This window comes from Magnolia sinica, chromosome 7 (assembly GCF_029962835.1).
Source record: "Magnolia sinica isolate HGM2019 chromosome 7, MsV1, whole genome shotgun sequence".
Lineage (NCBI taxonomy): Eukaryota > Viridiplantae > Streptophyta > Magnoliopsida > Magnoliales > Magnoliaceae > Magnolia > Magnolia sinica.
Genome location: NC_080579.1, coordinates 26,294,565 through 26,317,785, shown reverse-complemented (window position 1 = coordinate 26,317,785; position 23,221 = coordinate 26,294,565). Strand labels below are relative to the sequence as shown.

At 42.2% G+C, this 23,221-nt stretch overlaps 1 protein-coding gene across 4 annotated transcripts; it reads left to right on the top strand.

Moving 5' to 3' along the window:
• Positions 1-8,366: 8,366 nt before the first annotated feature.
• LOC131251242 (uncharacterized) lies at positions 8,367-22,351 on the top strand. 4 transcript variants are annotated; one of them, XM_058251853.1, is made up of 4 exons: positions 8,477-8,686; positions 11,050-11,186; positions 21,108-21,212; positions 21,713-22,351. In XM_058251853.1, the coding sequence occupies exons 1-4, from the start codon at positions 8,636-8,638 to the stop codon at positions 22,134-22,136; spliced, it is 717 nt and encodes a 238-aa protein (XP_058107836.1). In that variant the 5' UTR covers positions 8,477-8,635; the 3' UTR covers positions 22,137-22,351. The 4 variants fall into 4 exon arrangements, with proteins under 4 accessions (XP_058107834.1, XP_058107835.1, XP_058107837.1 ...); XM_058251851.1 differs by lacking the exon at positions 11,050-11,186 and having other exon boundaries at positions 8,367-8,686; XM_058251854.1 differs by lacking the exon at positions 21,108-21,212 and having other exon boundaries at positions 8,475-8,686.
• The last annotated feature ends 870 nt before the right edge of the window (positions 22,352-23,221 follow it).

Below are 23,221 nucleotides of genomic sequence, written 5' to 3'. Positions count from 1 at the left end.
AGGGCTATAATCATATCTCGAGTAGACTCCAACTTATGAAGCGTGACGCAAAAATGAGAGAGAGATTTGCGCAAAGGAGAAATATTTATCTTTGCTATCCTCACAGCGTTGTCTAGAGATGCCAATGCTATCTCCAAATCTAGCCATTGTGTTGGATCTTTGAAAATATATACGGCCGCTGACAAGGAACCTTTCAGCAAGATCAGTGCCTGAGGGGGAATCTTCTCTAAAGATGTTTTATTTGAAATAGTGGCAATAGAATTGGAGCTTGTAGAGCCACTCGAAACTGGGCGAGCTACAAAAGTATACATATAATAAAATATGAATTAAAAGAGAATTTATAAAATATCATTATGAAATAAGAGATCAAATAAATATACTTGCAATCGAAGCCACTAGAATTGGAGCTGGCATCTCTACAGGTTGCACTCTTTTCAAGAAAAGATGAAGGGCTAGGCATGTCCAAGGCCATATGGGCAAAAGATGGCGCTCTAGCCTCAGTACTAGAAGCAACCGTAGTCAGAGTTGTGGTATCAACTATCTCTGTTGGAAAGATCATTTCGCGAGCCACTGTGCTGCTTTTAACTAAAGGCGTAAGAGATGTTTTAGTCATTCTAGCAGAATGTGTACCAGAAATAAGAGCAACTATGACAATTTGAGCCGCACCTGTAGAGGTTGGAAAAGTCTCTGGAATTGTTGCAATACTTGCTGTTGGACCTGAAAGTATTGTACGTGGGAGAGGAGAATAATTGTTACTGAATGACATAGTTAAGTCAACCCCGGGTACGTCTTCATATTCTCCATAATCAAGAGGCTCTTCCTCTTCGTCAGCTTCTGTAGCCATTGTACGAGGAACAATGGCATCTTGAGGCATTTCTTCGTCTACTTCAGTGGTTGCGATAACCTGCTCTTCATCACCGATGTCCACCTCTCCTTCTTCTTCTTCTTCATTTGTGTTCAATTCACCCTCTTCTCTTAAGTCATCAGAGGATGATTCACTCCCGGTAGAAGAAGAGCTACCAGAGGAGGATTCTTCATCTCCCTTCTCCTATGATGATGAAGATGATGATGAATCCAGAATCGGTTCTTCAATGACTAGTTGTTTTCCTTTCTGTAGAGATCATATCTTATCGGCAGGGATATGTTCCTCCGTGGCAACAATCACAGGAGAGACAGAAGATCTAACCCGAGTTTGCGATCTAGTGATCGGAGATGACTAATCTCTACGAGCAGATGATGGTTGAGGAATAGATGGAGATACTTCTTGAAGTTCAGAAGGTCTGACAGCCGCCTGAGTTGGGAATGAAACAGTAGATACAGGAACTTTAGAAGTTTCTGCAACACCTATGGTGTCTTCTCGTCCAATGTGCCTTCTTTTAGTTTTCAAATGCTCCAATGAAAATCCATGGGCAATCCAGGCCTTAAGGGTATTTGCAGGTTTAATCTCTCAAATTGGCTCCTCTAGAGAAATTTTCACAAATGCCTCACCAAGGGCAGGGGCACGATCCTTTTCTACAGAGTGTCCTACTCCTTCTATGAGATTGCGCTTTCTGATCCTAGGAGCAGGTACCCATATGGGAGAATCCACCAGCATACATCGACGAATCAGGAAAGACTGGTGTGCCTACCATCTCATCCATGGGTATGTTGTACAAACGAAGCATCCGAAGCCAGGAATGATGAATTTTGAATTAATACGCGCTGCAAGTAGTTGTCTCCAAACCAATCCCCAATTATAAGGCCCTACACCATAACTCCTCATGGAGTGAGTCACTACCTCAAGGTATTGTGGCACAGTTTGGTCGTATCCAAATTTTCTAGCAAATTTGCTTGGATAGTAGGGCTCTCTCTAAAATTTGTTGCCTTCTCTTAGTGGTAGACTGTTAGACCTTATTGAGATGAAGAAGGCTCGTTCAGCCGTAGGAAGATCTTCACCATCGAATGTCTCATGATCCACAACATACTTGGAGAATGAAAATTAATAGAAGTCAATAGCATTGGTTGATTCAATCATATCAATCACCCATTCATATGTTCTTTTCGGCATCAAACGCTTTTGATAATGACATAATGGGATGCATGAAAGATGGACATAAGCTTTCTCTGGGTTATCATATGTCCAGGGAAAATAGAGAGGGTGCTAATGAACATTTTCGACCTTTTGCTAGTCCTCCTACGACAGCAAATACAGAGGGTCTGATGGCATCAACCCATCTGGAACTTGGGAGCACGACTATGCTGAGCTAATATGCAACAAAGGCTGCCAGTTCACCCTTAGAAGTATACTCTGGAGGGTTCTTTATTCTACGATGAACATTCTCCAAATCATCAAAATGGCTGTTTCTGAAACTGCAAGAAAAAAAGAGAGAAGAAGAAGGTGAATAAGGCGAATTATGGTGAAATACATGAATTCATGATATAAGTCGAAAACTATACCATAGCTCTTAAGAAAAGTGAGCCAGCCAAATAAATTGGAGAATTTTCTTGATGTCAGGGAATTTGGACATTTCTCTAAACAATTCGACTGAAGCATCAAACACCAATGCTTGTCTTTTGGAAGGTGAAAAATGCGAAAATTCTTCATTTGTGGGGATGTATTCGTCATAGAAACGACCTATTATAGGAAGCCCCACCATCTTGTGTAAGTCCCAGAGACTAATATTGACTTCACCTAGAGGTAGGTGGAAGGAATTGTGGTGGGACACCAGTAGTTGAGGAACCCCTTGTAGATCATAGGGTCCTTGTAGAAATATTCAGAAGTAGCTTCGATAGCACCATAGAGGCCAACTTCTGTCAGTACAGCAGAGTACTTGTTGAGAATTGGTTTAACCCAGTCGGTATAGTAGTTGCGTGAGGATAAGAAACCAGGTGTACGAAATTCTTTGTTTCCCCATAAAGATCTCCTATCTCTGAAGCGTTGACGTATTGTTTCATAGAAGGCTGTCAGAAACAGTTCATGTGGATTGTAACAAGGAATAAGGAATCACATCGGATGAATTCTCAACTTGCTGTTTCGATCCTCTCTTTGACAAGATACCCTCTAGCATTCTTGGTTCTTTCATAGACCAGTTTAAGGTATACATCATCCTGCTCTGAGTCATCCGATCTGTGGGCTCACTTTGAAGAATAGACGGATGGCGATGAATGTTCAAAGGAATCACTATCAACATATTTCTGAAAGGGCTATTAAATTTTATGATGCCCTCCTGGACTTTTACAGTATCCCAGGTGTTCTGAAGTTTCATTTTCTTGTGCTCCTTGATTTTCTTTTGAAGCTCTTGGTTCTTTGATTTGTTGCGCTTCCTTTTGGATGAAGAGGGTGGCGGTGTATCTTCTCTGACAGGTGAACGGGTGATATCAGTGTGAAGATTGGCGGTCAATTTCAGCCATGTTTCCCAGTCAATCTCTCGTCCTTGTTTTAGAGGTCCTATTATATCTCCAGTAATAATGGCTTTGCATATTGGCCAAGATAACGCTTGTATTCTGTCAGAGAAATCGAGGATGGACAAAACAAGTTCTTTAATGTAAGCAGGACATTTTTTGGTGACTTTGATTCTCTTCCTCATCCGATCTTCGTGGGTAAGGGGGGGAGAGGTAGGTTCAGAAATTGAAGAAGGTGTAGGAGTGGAAGAGGTAGGTTCAGGAATTGAAGAAGGTGCAGGAATAGCAGAAGAAGATTTAGGAATTTGAGAAGGTGTTGGAGAGAATGGAAGGATAGCATGGGAAGGCTGATTAGTTGACAGTTCTATTAGACGGAAAGTCCTTTTGGTACGAGCCATTTGTGAGAAGTTGGAAAGTTGGCTAAAGTCTGGAAAGTTGGAAAGTTGGCTAAGTCTGGAAAGTTGAAGAAATTTGGGTGGACTTTCGGAATTGAGAAAATTACATTAAGTGCAAATGAGTTGCACAAGATCTGAGTTGCGCGACAAGATGAGTTACGCGAGATCTAAGTTACGCGAAAGGGTTCTCTGATCGGGAGAAAAATTTTAAAGTGAAGAAATGAATGGGACTCCAGTATTTATAGCCAAGGAGGGACCCGATTTGAGTTGCACAGGACTCGATCCAAGGAGTTGCGCGGGACTACGTAACTCGACTCTCAAGTGGAATAGTTTTTATCCTTCATTTTGCTTGATTGTTAGGCAAACATTGGATCAAGGAGGCATCTGTTGGAGTATAAAAATTGAGTAAAAGGAGTAAGAAAAGAAAGAAGATTGAAGAAAAAAGGATTGAAAAAAGTCGAGTTGCGCGGTATAATAAGTTATGCGGCACAATGAGTTGCACGGAATACTCAAGTTGTGTGAGACTTGCACGGGTCCGCGCAACTTATCACTAAGGTGTTTGGATTAGAGCATACAAATTATTTGAAGTACGCCCCATGGCATAAGATTCAAGGGTTCACATGTGTGGAGGCTTATAAATACCCCACTTCCCCTTCATTTGAGACATCGAAATTTCTCGGAAACTGATACTTCTGATAGGTATCGAAGAGAGAAGAGAGGGAAGAGCAAGGCCAGTCCGGGTCCTTGCTCTTGCTCTAGTGGTAGACTCTTAGGAGTTTCAACACCTGGTCAAGGGTTCAAGTACCCATGGGTGGTGAAATTCCACTAACGTGAGTGTGTGGGGGTGTGTGTATGCGTGTGTTAAAAAAAAGAAGCAAGGCCAGTCCGTGCAACTCACATTGAGTTGCGCAAACCTACGCAACTCCTCGAGCCACGCAACTCACTGCAAAGTTGTGCGGACAGCTGAAGTATAATATTGGTCTGATATTTGGAGGAGTTCTCTTCAATATTATTCATATTATTCATGAAGATATATATATGTGTCTGTGTCTGTGTGTGTGAAAGAAGATCCACACAACTCATCTCCAATGGAGATTTGAACGATATGAGCCAGAATGCTGTCGAAATTCACATTTGAACCCATTCAATCCTTGTACTTTTAATCATAAAGACTTTATCTTGGAATCAAAAGATAGAAAGGATGTAACGAATTCAGAACATATATAAAATATGATGACTTTTCTCTTCATTCCTTCTTTTTGTTACTATTAAGTGAGATAATTCCCCGAATCAAATACTTTTCGTTTCTGGTCGAAATACCATTGGAGCATGGCTTGTTTTCCAAACTTTTCGAGTCGAGCTAGAGGCAAGCTAGTTGATGGAGTCAAGGTGAGCTTACCTCGAGTCGAGTCTCCTCCCAACCCGACCCAATCCAGCACCCAACCCGCACTTGACTCAACCCAGTAACCCAACCCCCAAATCAAATATTCAATTAATAATACACACACACACACACACACACACACACACACACACAATTAGATGGAGCCATAGAGGGTACCTTGTTGTTGGTGCAGAGAGAGAGAGAGAGAGGAGAGCTCGGGCGAGTGCAGGTCAAATGGCTGAGACAAGCCGGGCAAACGCTGAGTCAAGCTCGGGCAAGTGACCGAGAGAGAGAGAGAGAGAGAGAGAGAGAGAGAGAGAGAGACTTGAGCGCGATGAATTAGGTAAGGAAAATGGTAATAAATGGACGGACGGGTAGGGTATGGTTTAAGTTTTATTTTTTTAATTTTTAAATATAATAATAATATATATAATATAATATAATATAATATATATTCGAGTCGAGCCTAGCTCGAGTTTCGAGCCGAGCTGGGTTTGAGTCGAGTCGAGCCAAGCTCTACTATGTTCAAACTTGGCTTGTTTTCAAAACGAGTTGGGTCATATGAAGCTTAGCTGGCATCGAGTCATCATTCGAGTCAAGTCAAGTTGAGCTAGATCGAGCCGAGCTGAGTGAGCTTATTGAGCTAGCTTGGTTCATGTACAGCTCTACTGCCCAGGGGCTAACTCCAGGCGTAGAAGGACGTTCCTAATTACGAGATGGAGAGGAAGTCTCAAGCTGCACTAAAGGGCGACCATATACATAGCTACCTCCCCAATCCCTGGGTTCACTTGGAATTTTGCCAAGTCTGGGAGCTCGTAGCACTACTGAGTCTGGGATGTGGTAGTCCGACCTTATCCACACCAGGGCAGATTCCTTCAAAGCCGACCCAATTAGCCCGCTCGCCTCCGACTCCGACTCCAACGAAGACTGGTCGGCTTCCTCCCCTGTTAGGGCAGGCTCCTCGGTGTCCATTGGTTGCTCTACCGAGGACTGAGTGACCATCCTTGATCTGTGGAACACCTGAAAATCACGGTCGCTCATCATCACCAGGTGAGATGGCGGATTCTCTAACAAGTCCCAGTCCTCTTGCACCCTGTCACGCTCGAACGTCGCCAGTTCCTCCCACTAATTCGACAGATTCAGCATGATTTGTTAAGATGACAAGCAAGAAATCAGGGACCCAGAAAAGAAGCAAAAAAAGAAGGGGCGGGGAAGATGAAGCTCACCAGAGAAGAGAGCCTATGAAGGTCTCCGAAAATCGCTCTGAAATCACCTTAGTGTAGGGTGAGAAGAGAGAGAGGCAAAGAGACGACAGAGCAAATAGCCCCAACGATGCTTGGGCATCCCCTTTTATAGGGAACTCGGCCACACAATATTCAATGCCAGCACTTAATACGACAGCTAAAACAACTCCTCGACTCCCGCACTTGGACACGTGGAGCTCTCCCACTCATTAGTTAACCCAACTTTCCAAAAGACGTCACACGTCAGCGCCCCATAAGCTGAGAACCGAACAGAAGCCCTAACATCGCACGTGACCTCGAAACAAGGCACGCCACCTCGAGCGCGCAGTACTATGATTGCAGATACGCCCCGATTCCTATTCACGCTGCCTTATTTCGTAATAATGACAAACAGGCCCGAAGCCCCATGTGCAAGAAAGTTCGAGCTCACCAAATCTGACCTACTTCCCGAACCCACTGCGCAAGCTCGAAAGGGGGGGGGGGGGTCGTCTTACAATTATGGGCAAAAATGGGCTGACCACTGGTAAGAGGCCAGCTCGGACATACATGCACAAACACGAGGAAGTCGGTTAACAAGAGTTGTGACCAAAGAGGTCCTCAACAACCAGAGAACGCCAACCCGCTACTAGGGAAACAATTCTCCTCCAGCTCGGCCCCCAAGGGGGTAGCTCGGTCTCAAGGCTAAGACACAAATCCTACGACAGGTTGGTAGGTCGGCCATCTCCCCGATACCAAGAGGAACTCGACCACAACTTCTTAGAGAGCCTAGGTTGGCAAAACCCCTCTTCGGAATGATCATCCACATCGGCTTCCTGCCGCGCGCTTCTACTAGTTCTGACCTGGTACCGATTGTCCAAATCTTATTGAACTTACTCATCTGAGATCCTAGCCGAGAATCTATGGAAACGACTGTAACACGGGTCTGTCCGAGATCTTTGCCGAAGATCTCAAAAGATCGTTGCGATACGCTGGGGATCTGAATCCTTATACAATACATCCTTGCTAAATAGGGAGATCTCCCTTCACATCATCACCTCATCTCACCTACAAGTATGAATACTTCTAATGGTGAAAGATACGCACAATTCTATAACCAAAAACCCTACATTCTACTAGACCTAGCCTGCCTGTCTAACTTTGGCATCGGAGGGTCTCTGCTGCAGCCATGGTCTCTGCAGGTCTGAAGTGGTATAAGAGGACATCCAGATTTCTGCATAAACTGTGGTCGTTATTATAACCACCGGGTGGTCTACCTGAGCATTAGACCTACCTCATTTCAGGGATTACAAACAAAATTGATATAGAAAAATGGATGGACGGTGCATATAAGACCGTACAGAGGCCCTGCCTGTGCTGAGTTCGAGGAAGGTGGTAGCACCTAATCTGCGTCCGGGTTCATTCGAATCGTTGTGAACTGAAGCACGGAATCCGCTCAGTTGGACTGTAGAATTCTCGCGGCCGATGATTGTTAGGTCGTGAACGCAAGCGGTTTGCCTGGTGTGACGCACCACCCACCTCCGTGAGATGGGTTGACGCCATCAAGTTACGTGGGCCATCGTGATGTATGTGTTATATCCTAACTGTCTATACATTATATTAGATCATTTTAAGGCATTAGTATAAAAATTAGGCAGAACCAAATCTTAAATGGACCACACCATAAAAAGCAATGAGGATTGAACGCTTACCATTGAAAATTTCACGGGCGTACAGAAGAAGTTTTTGATCAAGCTAATATTTATATTTTCTATATCCAGGTCTTTGTGACCTAATGAATAAGTTGGATGGCGGATAAACATTGTCGTGGAGCTTATAAAGGTTTCAATAGTAGCGTCATTATCCGTGCTGCTTTTTGTGGTGTGTTACACTCGTGGTTTGGATATGACTCTTTCTTTTCTTTTCTGTTTTTTTTTTTTTTTAATGGGCTTAAAATGGTATTGCAAAATGTATGGACGGTGTCGATATAACACATACATTATGGTGGGCCCCACAGAAAATGGTGACGTCAACACAGATGGAGTCGGTGGTGCGGGGGCATACCACGCAAGCCGCTTCCGTCGTGAACCGCCTCTTCTCTATTTCTCCCGCGTTGAAAAAAAAAAAAAACAGGCTCGAGGGAATTATTCCTTCGTATCTTTTTATTCCTCAATTTCTCTCTTTTCTGGGTTTTTTTTTTTTGCGGCCAACCATCGAGCCGGAGAGAGTCGCGCTCTCCGCCATAACATATATACATGGAGGAAAAAGAGCCCATGGACGCTTCCTCTCATTTCCTTCAAGAACAGGTACTTTTGCGCTCTCTCTCTCTCTCTCTCTCTCTCTCTCTCTGTATAGATCTCTGTGTAAGGTTAGATCTTGATGATCCATTAATGGCTTCTGAAGCAAGAGGGACAATGAATAATTTCAATTACGGATTCGCCCTTTCCTAATTGCTGTTTTATTTCAAAATTGTGCTCCTTATCCACGTTGTTGTGATCTTTCCTCAAACATTTTGGGATCGAATTGGGGAAAGAGTCTGGCTTTTATGCACGTCCGAAAACTATTCTTGGTTCGTTGCTTCCGTTTCGTAAATGTGGATGTGCGGTTGCTAATCCCATCTGATTGGCCCTACTTCCGATCGCCCTTTGTAGTAAAACCATGCCCAACACTCGATCCCAATTGTTCAATCTGTAGCCTCAAACATGATGTAAAAATTAAATATTCTCAACCCTCCATATTCAAAGAGGGAGATAATTGTTTGCCGCGTCATGCAAGTGGTTTTGCTTCCTTATTAAAATCTTTTATTAGGATCTTCTTAATCATGATATGCGGCTACGAGCATCTGATTGATGGTTTGATTGATGTCCATGGTAACAAAGGGAAGGGCCAGCCATTTTACATCCCCTCTCTCCGCATTGCTCGTCCTAAATCTAACTCATCAAACACATGATTCATCTTGCTTGGATCCGCACAAGCTTGAAATTCATGGCCCAGCGATTACTCTAAAGAAGTTTTACAAAAACTTTTTCATTTTGCACTCAACGTGCGATGGAAGGGATGAGCTTTTCAAAGGGAAGTGACCAACATTTTGATCACGGATTGATCTTCCTTTGACCTACACATACAATTCAACCTTAATTCAGCTGTGCTCCCAAGGTGCTTCTAATCTTGTTGAATCTCTAATGTTATCCCGAAAATGCAAATTGTCTTTGTCGGGCAATAAAGAAAGGGGAGCAGCTTCTGCTCCTCCAGTGTCATGGCATTTCCCATCCCTCCATGTCATTTTGAATATGTGGCACACATGGATCAGATTGAAGCTGTATGTTTCATGGCTCCAATAGTGGTTGGGCCATGGTCCAATAATTATAGTGTTTGGACAGTTCCAGACCTGTACTTGGTGGCACACAAATGAACTCTAAAAGATAAAAACCAGAATGGCTCCTATTAAGTGAGAAAAAGCCCATTTATTAGAACGTGAAGATAGTAAAATCAAAGGAAATTTTGGTTGATTGACAGATGAGTACACATGATGAATGGTTAAGATCATCATGTAAATATACAATGTCTTTGATACACAATTTGGAGGCACTAGAACGCCATGCTACAAGAGTTGATTGCAAGATTAGCCTCTCACAACAAGGAGAATGGAGATCAATCCTGTTCTCATACATAAATGGTCTAAAGCACAAGTTATGAGAATGGTGCAATTTGATGTGTTAAGCTCCTGTCCAATTCATGAACTTCACACATGTATCTCCCTGCCCATCACATGTTCAAAACTAACTAATCTCATCGGCTAATGTACTCAGCCTGGGTATGAGTCGGATCTCTTTAAAATCTCATATTGATCAGCTCAACAAGGTTAGCTTCTAAGCATGCACATTCCTATTCATTTTCTACACTCCAACAAAGGATTCTACACCTCATGAGACATGGACCAATGACTGAGACTAATGACACTACATGACTATTAAATAAGCTATAAAATGTGCATGCTTAAACATCACTCTCTACATTAACAAAATATCCAAATTATCCATGAAATAGTACCATCATCTTCATCATAGAGGAGCAGCCTATCTGATTGGAGTTGCCTCATTTATGAAATGATACCACAAGCTAATACATTGATTTGGGCTCAGATCATAAAGCATGGGTACTAGAGAAAGAGGTCTATAAGCCACACATGGACAATGAAAATTCCATTCATATTAAGGCTAGGGCCACTCAACTGGGTCCAAAGTCCCATCAAATGGATGACCCAGATTCACTCACCATCATGGTTTTAAATATCATCCAAACTGAGTCAGCTCATTATTGGTGGAGAACGAGATGAGTCATTTGGTTGAGTCAGCCCGAAAGCAGAACGAGATCAATCATGTCAGAATGATTAGGGGAGAGTCTTACTGGTTTCAGTCTCTGGGTGACTCTCTGAAATTGCTATTTTAGACCATGCTCACCACACAACTATGTGTACATTGTGGCATCGAACCATGGTCAGTTCATCATCTAACAAAGTGGAAAGCTCCTTGTGCGAGAAGTTTCTTGATTCTTGTCGTGGTAGACACTGTTAACTTACTAGAATGAAATCTGGAGTGTTATTTGGTGCAGGTAATTGCTGATTTCCATTTGAAATTAGTTAATATCTCTCATTTTTTAAATCCGTCAGATGTCTGATGATCAGAAGGGGATCGAGTGCACTGCCTTGGACATGGTGGGTGACAGTCATGAGTTTTGTGCAATCTGTTTGGAGAGGATACCACTTCAGGAGACTGCTCTTGTGAAAGGTTGCGAGCATGCTTACTGGTATGTCTGACCATCTCTATCCAGTTATTGTTGTAGGAACAACTTAGTTTGTAGTACACTGAAGGAGATTGCACCTGACTTTTTCTTTGGGTCATAGATTTTTTTTTCCTCTTCTTGTTCTTCTTTAGTTATTGGAATAGGTTGATGCTTGAGTTATTACTTTAGTAGAAGAGAGTAGCTGATGGATTCTTTCTAGTTGCATCCAATAAGTGATATTTTATAATGTACATAGTATAGCTTGATGGATGTATTAGATTGCACATGTATGTTGGCACATGTCCTGGCATGTAAAGGGCTAGCCTATGCATGTGCATGGGATTGTCAGAATTGTCTGATCTCTCTATCTACCTATCTACATATCTAGCTAGCTAGCTATCAATCTATAGGTTTGCTTCTCAGTAATTTGTGCTAGTTAGTACAGTTTCACTCACAATCATACATAGTCTCTAACATAAACCAATTATCCTTTCGTTAGCATTCTAAAATTTGAACGATCACATCATCAGAAATGTATTGAAATATTTCTATGAGAGTTGATCAACAACAGCGGGCTGATTACTTAGTCAGCAACCCCCTCTTTTCCATTTGTTACCGCCCATCTACAACCCATCTTTTCCTTACTGGGCTCTTTTTATTTTCTATATTTCCAGTTGTAGGACATGTTGGGAATTCTTGCTTTTGTTACTTAAGGATATAGGGGTATTTTTGCTTTTTGTTACTTAAAGGATGTACTTGTCATTTTTCATAAAGTTTTATATAAAAGAAAGGGGTGTGGATGTATGCATACATCCAACCCTAACCCTTTCTCTTTTTCTTTCTCTTCTTTTTTCTTTTTTTTTTGTCGATTTAGTTGACATGGTATCAGAGCACGATTGATATAAGCATCAATCTTCATTTTCATTTTCAACGTTTCTTCTTCTTTCTTTTTTATCGTTTTTAGGTGGAAACCTAAAGATGTTAGGGGCTGACCTACACGAATATTTCTCAACCACAGTATGTTGGGTTGTGTAATCATGTCCTGTGCATCTGGGTGAAGCTCACTTTCACAAAAATTGACCGTAGGGCAAAAGTGGGGCATCGTGTGTTTGTGGTCAGATTTATGATAAAATTTGAGAAGTTTGGTATGTGTTGAAGAATCTATATACTTTTGGAGGTTTTGAAAGACAAAGTGACATCAAAGTGATCGTGTTCGCTGATTTACATTGGTTTTTAGAATACCTGTTTAGTAAGTTAAAATGTTTTTCCCTTAATTGTTTATTTTCTCTTGCATCCATGGATATAAGGAATGAAGCCTAGTCTAGTATTTTATCTCCATCTGAGTTGATGAACTTTCAGATTATATTGACTATACTCAATGGAGCAAATAACTTACAATGGGCCACATTGGTAGAAGTATTTTTCACAGGTAAAAGGAAATTAAAATATTTTACTTCCCCCCAACTTGAAGAAGGTTCATTAGAATGAAGATTGGGTAGCTGTGGATGCTCATATTAGATATTTGCCATGGAATACTATGGAGGTCCAAATTAGTGCAAATGTTATCTTTTCTTAAGACCACAAGGGAAGTATGGGAAAATCTAAGAGAAATGCATTCAGGTGAAAAGAACTTAACTCTAATCTATGAGTTACTTCAGAGTATTCGGTCTTCAACAAGGCATGTGGGAAGAATTAAACATATACCGGCTTTGTTTATGACTATGACACTATGAGATGGCAGAGATAGGAATTCCATGTTGCTAAATTTCCTTTTGGATTTCGTCTCGAGTTTGAGCCTATTCGAGCTCAGATTCTTGGAGGTGGCGAGATCCCTTCCATCACTGAGGCATTTGCTCATGTTCAGCATGTGGTTAGTATGCAGAGTTCGTCTTTGTCAAATCATTCAGCATTAGTCTCTACATCTGTTAGACAAAATGGCGAAGTCATGGCTGTGGTGGCCATAAATAATTGGGAAGGCCATGGTACAGAGTTTAATAGGAGCCGTGGTACCAAGGGTTATGTTTCCAAGCTTATCTCCTTTGTTTTCAAGCTGAGTTCTACATGGTACCGGTTCTTAGTGGACAACAACTATCACTTTGTTGTCATACCACGGCCCTTTCCTCCCCCTTTCTCTATTAATAACCAGCAACTCCTCCATTTGAAATAAAATTCTCTCTCTCTCTCTCTCTCTCTCTCTCTCTCTCTCTCTCTCTCAGTGGCACCCCTCCACAGGTCCACTAAGAAGTGCTTGTCCTTTGGGGTGTGCATGTGATAGTTGTGTGAATCAATATCACAGAAACTATGTTGGTATGTGAGTGGTGTTAATGTGTCTAGCATGGCCAGTTCAAGGAGCCTTGGTAGAAAAGGAAGGCTGGTGTTTGGTGGGCAGCTGACTTGTCTCGATACCATTTTGAAGAAAGAGGGGTCCCCTGATGTAGGACAATTAACCACTTGCTCTAAAAGCTCGAACTGTTAGAGTATGGCAAATTAATCCCTTTATCTCATAGCCCAGGCCCCACATCTCATGGGTTTTTAGGACCTCGGCCGAACCCCCTTCGTGGGCCCCAAATCACATGGGCCGCCCACCCCGAGTGTGTCCCCGCATCCCACGGGCTACCCCACTTGAGCCCGGTGTGAAATGCGTATTAATCACCCCCGGTGAGGAGTCTCAAACACGAGACCTCCTCCGTGGGCCGCACCCACCCCGAGTGTGCCCCCGCATCCCACAAGTGACCCCACTCGAGCCCAGTGTGAAAATGCCCCTGCATTAATCACCCTCAGTGAGGAGTCTCGAACCCGAGACCTCCCACTTTGATACCAATTTGATGTAGGACAATTAACCACTTGCTCTAAAAGCTCGAACTGTTAGAGTATGGCAAATTAATCCCTTTATATCATAGCCCAGTCCCCACATCTCATGGGTTTTTAGGACCTCAGCCGAACCCCCTTCGTGGGCCCCAAATCACATGGGCCGCCCACCCCGAGTGTGTCCCCGCATCCCACGGGCTACCCCACTTGAGCCCGGTGTGAAATGCGTATTAATCACCCCTTGTGAGGAGTCTCGAACACGAGACCTCCTCCGTGGGCCGCACCCACCCCGAGTGTGCCCCTGCATCCCACAAGCGACCCCACTCGAGCCCAGTGTAAAAATGCCCCTGCATTATCCCCTACCCCAGTAGCACTTGCAATTGGATAATAAACCTCTCTTTGTGGCAGCTTTAGGAACAGAAAGACGAATGGTTCCATCCAACCCGGCCTGCCTTGTAAATCGATTGGAAAGCAGCAGCTGCTCCACTGCAAATGCCTTCAGTGGTTCTTCCGTCCTATCCCACTGTCAAACTTTTGCTAATGTACCAGTTAAAAGTCAACCCCAAATTGCTGGAGAAAGGCTAAGATAATTAAGATGATGACGACTAACAAAAAAGATATAGCTTAGAAAAAGATTACAAAGGAATGAAGTCAGCAAAAAGATGCTTTTGAAATAGGCAAATTGAGTTCTGAATTGGCAACAATGGTTGTTAACTTTGTTCTAACGTAGCCATCTATCATGTTATTTTCTCTATGGACATCATGGAAGGAAATCCCAAGTGATGGGTTGTTTCACTCTTCCGATGCATCTGGTTATATCTAGTGGAATTGCCAAATAGGTAGGCTTTCTGATAGCGTTAAGTGAATCCTCACAAGTTCCAAAGGAAGAGCAATGAAAATCTCAGTGCCCTCCAATAACACATACATTTGCAATATAGTTAGGATGTCCATTATTGCCACGCCTGTAGACCATCCCTAAGCATTCAACTCTCCCGAAGGCAGGTTCCATCTTTCATCTAGCTTATTGAATCTTGATATGCCAAATTCCTTGTATTCTTAAAACCTAAGAATGCTGTAATTTACCCTTAAGTCGAGGTGTTGATGAAATTTCATCTTTGAATTGTGATCTTGTTGCTTTGTGGACACCCCCTTGGCATGCTTAAAGGGAGCAAATCCTCCAAAATATACACCTCTTAAATGAACAGGCCCAACAACCATTCAGTATGCAATCATTCATCAGCTTTTCCATTCCAAATGAGGTCTAGGATTAATGGCCCAATCAAGCCCCCAACTTCATATTACTAGTACCAACTCCCTCTTAAAACACATTCACTTACCCTCTATTAAGGATCACAATGGGCTGGGTAGCTGCCCGACCCATTTGTGGGCTTGGCTTGGACCCACTAGCTTGACCCGTGGGTGGGCTTGGGCCTCACATTCATGGCCCGATCATTTTTTTGTGGTGGGCTTGGGCTCAAGTCCTTTTAGCTCAACACGGCCTAACCCACTTTATATTTACGTTTTATATCCTACAAATAGGTCATTCCAATCCTTAGTAAGGCAACCCATCAATCTTGAATGTAGACTGTTGGTTTCATTCCTTTAATATGTTTATCTTGCTTGTGCGAATCACTTGATTAACATATAGATTAGAAACATTCAAGTGGAAAACATTTTACCAACTTTTGGGACGGGCCTGGGCCAAGCCAATTTTAGTGTTGTAAATGGGTCAACGAAGCCGATGGGGTACCTAGACCCGATCCATTTGTTAAATGGTACGGGTCTGGGTTGAAGAACAGACCTAGTTGCTAAATGGGTCTAGAATGAATCTAGTTTCCTTTTTATTAGACCTGACTTGACCCGACTCAAACCCATTTAGTAAATGGGCGAGTCTGGTCTATGTTGTAAGGGACCCATCTAGACCCGGTTTTAAACCTGGTAAAAATATTTGCATACCTTGACAAGTAACATGGGAAAACAAGAAATCCACCCCATGTCTGACTGAGAATATGGGGCACTGCAGAATCCAAATCGACGCGCCAAAGATGTTGAGTTTAGTGAATTAGGATGTATGCAGACCCGTTTATAAGTGGGTCTAGTTCAAGGTCTAGATATCCCTTAACCAAACCCGTTAGATCCGACCCATTTATAAATGGGTCCAGGTGGATCGCCCTTTTCCAGACCCAAACCCATTTATAAATGCGTCTAATGGAGTTGACTCAGACCCAAACTAGACCCATCCATTTAGTAAAAGGGCCTGGGTCTAAAATTTGGACCCGGACCCATTTAGTAAATGGGCGGGTCTAGTTCTGGCTAAACCTGCCCCAAACCCAACCATTTATAACCCTAGCCAAATTTTTGTGCTTGGACTTGGGCCGGACTCCTTCCTTGGGCCTTACAGCATTAGGCTGGGCCTGGGCCTAGGCCTAGCCTGACCCACCCCATTGTCACTCCTAACATCTTAGTCTCTTTTTAAAAAAAATCTTCACTCCCCCATGCTTTGCCTAATCTCCATAGTCAGTTCAGTTTAGGCTTCTATTCCTTTTTTATATATTCAATCCTAAAAATCCCATCTCTTCCTAGCAGATGAAATGTGCGACTTTCTTCACATTCTATCATGGAGATGTTCCAATTTGCATATCTATTTCCAACATCTGAAATGACAACTTGAAATGAACTGACAAGATTTTGTGGGTGGCTTAATGAAGGCTTGTTGCAACCAGTGAAAGAGATGGGTTTTGACTCCTCCAAGGAGGAAATCCTTTTTGGAGCTTTGGGCTAGTGGTTTTATACATTCCTTGATGTTAAGTTAAGAGCTCTTCATTAAAAAAAAAAAAAAAAAGCGGGATGAACCCTACTCACATGCTAAATTTATTCTTATTTTCCTATCCTCAACATAAGATGTTCCTATAGTTTTACTCTCTGCCCTTACGGAGCCTTACTACTTTTAGGTCCTCTGTTTGGATGGTGAAAAAAAAAAAAAAGATTACTCTTTCCATGACATGATGTTTTGCCATGTTTGGATAGTAAAGGAAACATTGGATTTCAAAATGCAATCATTACCAAACACCGTAGTCAAATTTCCACTCATGAAATACGAGGTAACTTTTGTGAGAGCTCTATTTGGATTTCTACTTGTTGTCCAAACAAGACCCCCAAAATGAAATCCATGGGAATCTATGCTCATGAGAAATCTTAGAAAATCATCATTGCATAATAATTATGTTTTTTTTCTTTTCTTATCCCACCATCTAAATAGGCCCTTGGGATCAATCTCAGATTAATTGCTTGATGTCATTGACGAATAGAAGGTGAGAAATCTAAGGCTCCTATTTTGCAGCTCCGAAGCCTTTTCAAAAGCTCTCAAAGCAATAACAGACTAGATAAGGACATCCTTGTTTCGTACCTCCAGTGTTTCCAAAAATTCTTTAGGGAAATACTGCTCAAAATAGAGAATCCTGTCATGGGTATGCTAGTTATCAATCTTCAACAAACACCAAGAATATCGCCTTCATAAAAAGATTAACTTACCACCTCTAAGCCGAAAGTTTCGGCATTAATGTAGCAATAAAGCCATGTTGAATATCTGTTTCTATCTATCAACAGCTCCTAAAGAAATTATTTCTGAAATCACATTTGGAGCTCTTTCGAGATTAGCCTACAAGTCCTGCTAGTCTCAAACGTGTTAGAAACTTATTTCTAGGCACCAATCTCAATCATGGCATTCAAAGAATATCAGAGCCATGTGATGATGTACAAATGATCAAGAAAAAGTCCAGCTAGGAACCTAATCTCCATGAAAATCAAAGATCACGCTCTAACCTTATATTCTTCAAAACCCTCCAAATTTCATGTCATATATCTAAATAGGTGATGCAGGATGGATGACTAGAACAAGTTAAAGCACAAAATAATGCTAGTTAATCACAAGCTTAATGAATTCAAGTATTTAACTATGTTCAGATTCAATACTAAATCACAACCCGTCAGTTGGATATTATAAAATATATGATTAGATAGGACCTATGGAAGGTAGGACTTCCATCTAGCATAGGAATTGATCTAATTCTAAAGGGAATCTCTTGGTTTGTTAAAGGTTTAAGAACTAGGGTTTTGGGATTTGTGGATTTTGAAAAAATTGGTTTGTTTTTTTTTTTTTTTTTTTTTTTTTGGCGAAATTAGGGGATTTTAGGGAAATTAGGATTGGGGTTTAGATGTAGGGTTATGGGGAATTAGGGTTTTTAGAATTAGGATGATTTAAGGTTAAGGTTTAAGATTAGGTTTTTGGGAAATCTGGGTTCTAAGATTGGACTTGAAGGTTTTAGGCTTAGGGTTATGAATTTTAGAGAGAAAGGAGCAAGGATCAAAGAGGGAAATAGGGAGTAGATGGGACGGCCATACGGACGGCTGTACGGCCTTGTCCATACGATAACGTGTGGAGGTTCGTATGGTGGTACAGTGTAAGTAAGCCTAGGTTTAGATGGGTTTTGGAGGAGATTGGGGATGGGTTTAGGGAAAACAAAGAAAATAAAGTAGTATAAAAGGATTGAGAAGGAGAAAAGAAAAGAAAAGTGTAGATATTACCATGAAAGAAGAAAATAAGAAAGATAAGATGGAATCACTCCATGGCTTCACACCACTCTAGTCATAAGAGATTTTACTTCATCACAAAGCAAAGAGAGATTTTTTATTTTTTTTTCATATGCAATAATGGGGCTAGGTTGTGGACGTCCACGCCTTTATAGTCATAGAAAAGACTTTTTACAAAAACAAGCTCTCGGATAAAAAAAAGCTTCATATAAAGACGCTCAATAAAATAAAATTTATTCCCAACTCCCTAAACTCGACAAAAATATAAGCGAAACAAAAAATAACAAACATATAAATAACTAAATGAACTAAACTATTTTGTGACCCACGATCAAGATGTCCAATGACGATCTAACTGTCGGAATGGTCCAACTAAGTAGCCCACATGCATCTTCCCGGTGTGGGGTGATGGGGACATCATGCGCACATGCACGCCCCCTCCTACGCACGTACGCAAGGAGGAGGACCCTACCATCGATCTAGATCGATGATGACGTCCAGAGAGGGCTTCCTAGTTAGGGGACTGCGTTTTGGTTCGTTGGAGTGGACCTTATTGCCATGTAAAGCCCACCATGGGTTCTCATGATCGTGGCCCACTAGTCTAATTAATCTCGTATTTTAGGTTTTGCTTATTATTGTTATTAAGAGTATCATGTACGGTTTAGATTACTTTGATTAGTTATTATTTTTTATTACTTCATCGCCAAGTAATAGGTTGCGCACATGGCGCGAGTTTTGGGGTATAGGGTTTTTTTATAAATAGGCACTCCTTGTAGGTTTTTTCTTTACTGAGGATTAATAGGCACCCCTTGTAGGTTTTTTGCTTCATTGAAGATTAATAAAAAAAAATCCTCCGTTTTTCTACTCCTTTAAGCCTCTGAGTTGTGAAAATCCAATTAGGTGTGAAACCCTCCCTTCCTCGAAGGGCTGACTATCATGGTACGAAGCCACATCTATCCCGATTCGCTTCCATCTTCTACCATCTACACTTCTCATCTCTTACAATCATCTATGCTTCAAATCCGTCCTTTATTGCAGCAATTTTTCTCTTTACAGCAGAATTCCAGAATCTGGCCCTACAAGAGGGCTGAAACTTCAGCGGAGCACCACGCACAGACTGCACATCGGATCGGCCCAAAACTCGGGGGTTTTGGAGCCTACCCTCGGATGACTAGACTCAAGGAGTCAGTTTCCAGATTCAAGGCCCCCTCGCACGTGAGGCCAGGCCCCTGCGCACGTGCGTCAGGTCTGGCCCGCTGTCCGTGCGTGTGGACTATCGCCAGGCTCAGATTTTCCTCCTCTCTCATCACTCTCGTACTTATTTTTCATAAACCTAACCGCAGATTGCATTATTTTTAATTTGTTTGCCCTTTTTTTTCTAATTCTAGGGTTCTCTGAACTGAAACCTGTGAATCCCTTGGATTGGAGACAGATTGTTGTGCATGTGTGGATGAATTTACTTCCCTTTGAGTGTCATTTGGTTCATAATTTTTATTGATCCAGCCCTAACATGTGTAGGTCTGGACCCGCATAGATTCCCCTTGATTGAATATTGAACTTTTGTGTGGGATATGGAATTTTTGTAATTGTTTATGAACTAACGTGATCTTAAGCCTGAAAATCTTGCACATCATATTTGAATTTCATATCCTGCATCATGGGGCCTTCAAAGATGCACAATCATGCATGTGGGGTCTTCAACGGGCTAGGCACTCGAATTGGGCCCATGGGGCGCTATGTATGCGTCACCTAGCCATAAAGAAACCGGAGCTCTCCTCCTCCGGTATACTTTGACTGGTGCTCGGATGTCCTCATCCACTATTTAAGAGTGTGGAAGTTTTGATTAGTTTAGGAAACATGCACCTGCTATCTTCATGAGGAACTAGTTTAGGACATGCATCCAACATAAGTGCATGTGAAGTTTTTCTTCTTTTTATTTTTTTTTATTTTTTTTTATTACTCCATTTTGATATATTGAGAGGTGAAGAACCTTATTGCCTGTAACCAAATAATATGGCTTTCCACGAAACGCATCTTGCCTTGCACACTGGCAGTACAACCTACATGTGAATGCTAAAGGGGGGTTATTACCCGCAATGACAAATATTCACTTATAGGGTGTTAATGGCCTGGCCTGAACTGTTTTCAGGATGGGATTTGAATAACATATTGTCTAAAATCAGGCCTTAACCCAGCCAGTTTAGTAACTGGGCCTTCTTGTTCAGGTTCAGCCCTGCTCATTGAAGCATACATTGGCAGGCTTCTAAGCTTGGGCTGGGTCATAACAGAAAAGTTTGCAGAACTCTATTCCAGGCCTGTCCCATTTCTTAGTTGGCCACCAAATCAGGACTGGGTCTGACCCTATTTGGCTCGGACTCAAAACCAATGGTTGAACCCTGTCCGTTGCCAGCCTCAGTTACTAACAGATGCAGAATAGTGGAAGAAGTATATATGCAAGTTCTTGTGGTTTGAATGGATTTGAAGGCCTGGAAGTGTTGTCTAGATGATACTAAATGTTGCTTTGTTTGCGTTGTCTACTTTGTGTAGTGTGACTTGCATCCTAATATGGGCCACGTATAATCAGAATCCATCCTGTCCTCAGTGCAAGCATCCGTTTCAGTTTCTCAGTGTTCATCGATCACTAGATGGCAGGTATATGATGGCCCTGTTTGTTAAGTAAAAATGGAAACTATAGCTATCACACATTATACTTGTTACAGAAACAGGCAGGGGTCAAATGCACCTCATTTACTGTTTAGTATTTGCTACCACCCTTCTGGGATTGATGAATTCGTTGATCAATCCAACCAGAACTGGCCAATTGAATGCCACCTCATGGATGGGCCCAAGCTAAAAAAATTGCAGTAATCAGGAATATTTTAACCATTCCATCTGCATACCCTTTTTTCCCGTATGAGCCATGATCGAAATGGTTTCTGACCCCTTAAAAAGGGTGAATGATGGGATGTGTATAAACTTCTAGAGTTTTAGTCTGTGCCTCATCCAAGACGTGGCCTAGTGATTGGGCAGCCTTGGTCAATCACCATGTGCACCAATCCACGGTTTGTAGGATTGATGCTGATTTACTGAATAGTACCTGATATTTACCAACTCCTAAACTGAATAGAGATATTCCGATCCTGGCTATACAGTATTCATGATTACATGTTTGAGGAGAGTGTTTGTCTGCTCATTAGAGCCACTTGGTTTGTGCCTCTACCATTGGAGGCTCAGGAAGAAGCCTCCTACGAACAAGAAGCTATCTATCAGTATGAGGATGAGGAGGATGACGATCTAGATGATGAAGCTTACTTTGGCAGCTCCTCAAGCCTTCGTATCGGTAACCGTAGGTGGGGAGACAATGGTTATATTAGGGCGGGGCGCAGAGAAGCCAGGCCCGTCCATCAAGAGCGTTTCCAAGAAGCCAGTGCTGGTTCATCAGGTGGCCAGAGGAATAAAGAGCCATCGAAAGATGTTATGGGTCGAAGGGCTAAGCGGGCCATGAAACGTGACGCTGCAGATAAGGCCGCTGCAGCCAAGCACCAGCAGCACTTGCAAAGGTTGGGCCGCAAGTGATCTTGTTTTATTTTCCCATCAGAAAAAGTTACCATGGAGGTGCCTTCTTGTAAGTATTCAAACATGATGCATTCTATGTACAGGATTTCACTAATTACGATGTCGTTTTGCATTTTTAGACCAACCTTTAGAAATAGTGACATTGTAATGGATGGTTGGTTACCTTTGTATTTACCAGTCACCCATTTCGAATTCTTCCAAAACTTTGATATTCACATCACTTTCAACTTACTCCTGCTATCCGTTGGATTAAGAGTCACAAAATTACCATGATTTATGTACGACTGTCATCGTATCTATGGCATTGATGGCATCTCAACGCTAATTCAAGTCGCATTTGTTAGCTGTTCTGTACTCTCTCAGTTCGTCTTCTTTCTGGGAAATTGTCTAGGCTACTTGAACATCTCAATTTGGATGCCCACATGCCAATGCGTCATTGTGCTCATTGAGCGGGTCAGGTCCTCTTTTCGCGCGCCATCTCATGTGTTGTTAGTGATTATTGCTTGGTTTCGCTAGACATCTTTTTCTTCTCGTGTGACCCCCGTGGAGGGCCTGCACACCTAATGGGACGACCTGGATCTGGTGTGCCCATGAGTTATGCTACTAGACCAAGCTCAGTCCCGACAAATGCGACTGTTGAAATAGAGGCAATGCACAGAGAAGGAAATTTACCGATGAAAGTCTAGGTGTCGTACCAGGTAAGGTTGGACATGGGAGTCGTTGAAAGGATGAACTTACACCCCTAAGCAGCAGCAGCAGCGGGAGGATGGAGGGTGCTAGGGTTGTATATCGAGCTGAGTCGAGTTGAGGTAGGCCAAGCTTGGCTTGACTTGTCCATGCTCTCCTCGAGCTTGAGCTTACCATTGGAGCTTGCCTTATTTGCCAAACATTTCGATGAGAGCTCGATGTGAGCTAGTGGATCAAGTCAAGGCGAGCATGTTTCTATCTCAATTTATTATATTTTTTGCTATAAAATATAAGTTAAAAGTCAACAACATTAAATTCAAAAAGTACCATATGCCACAACATCGAGTCCAAAAAAAAGTCTCACATATGCCATTTAGATGTCACAACATCAAGTTCAA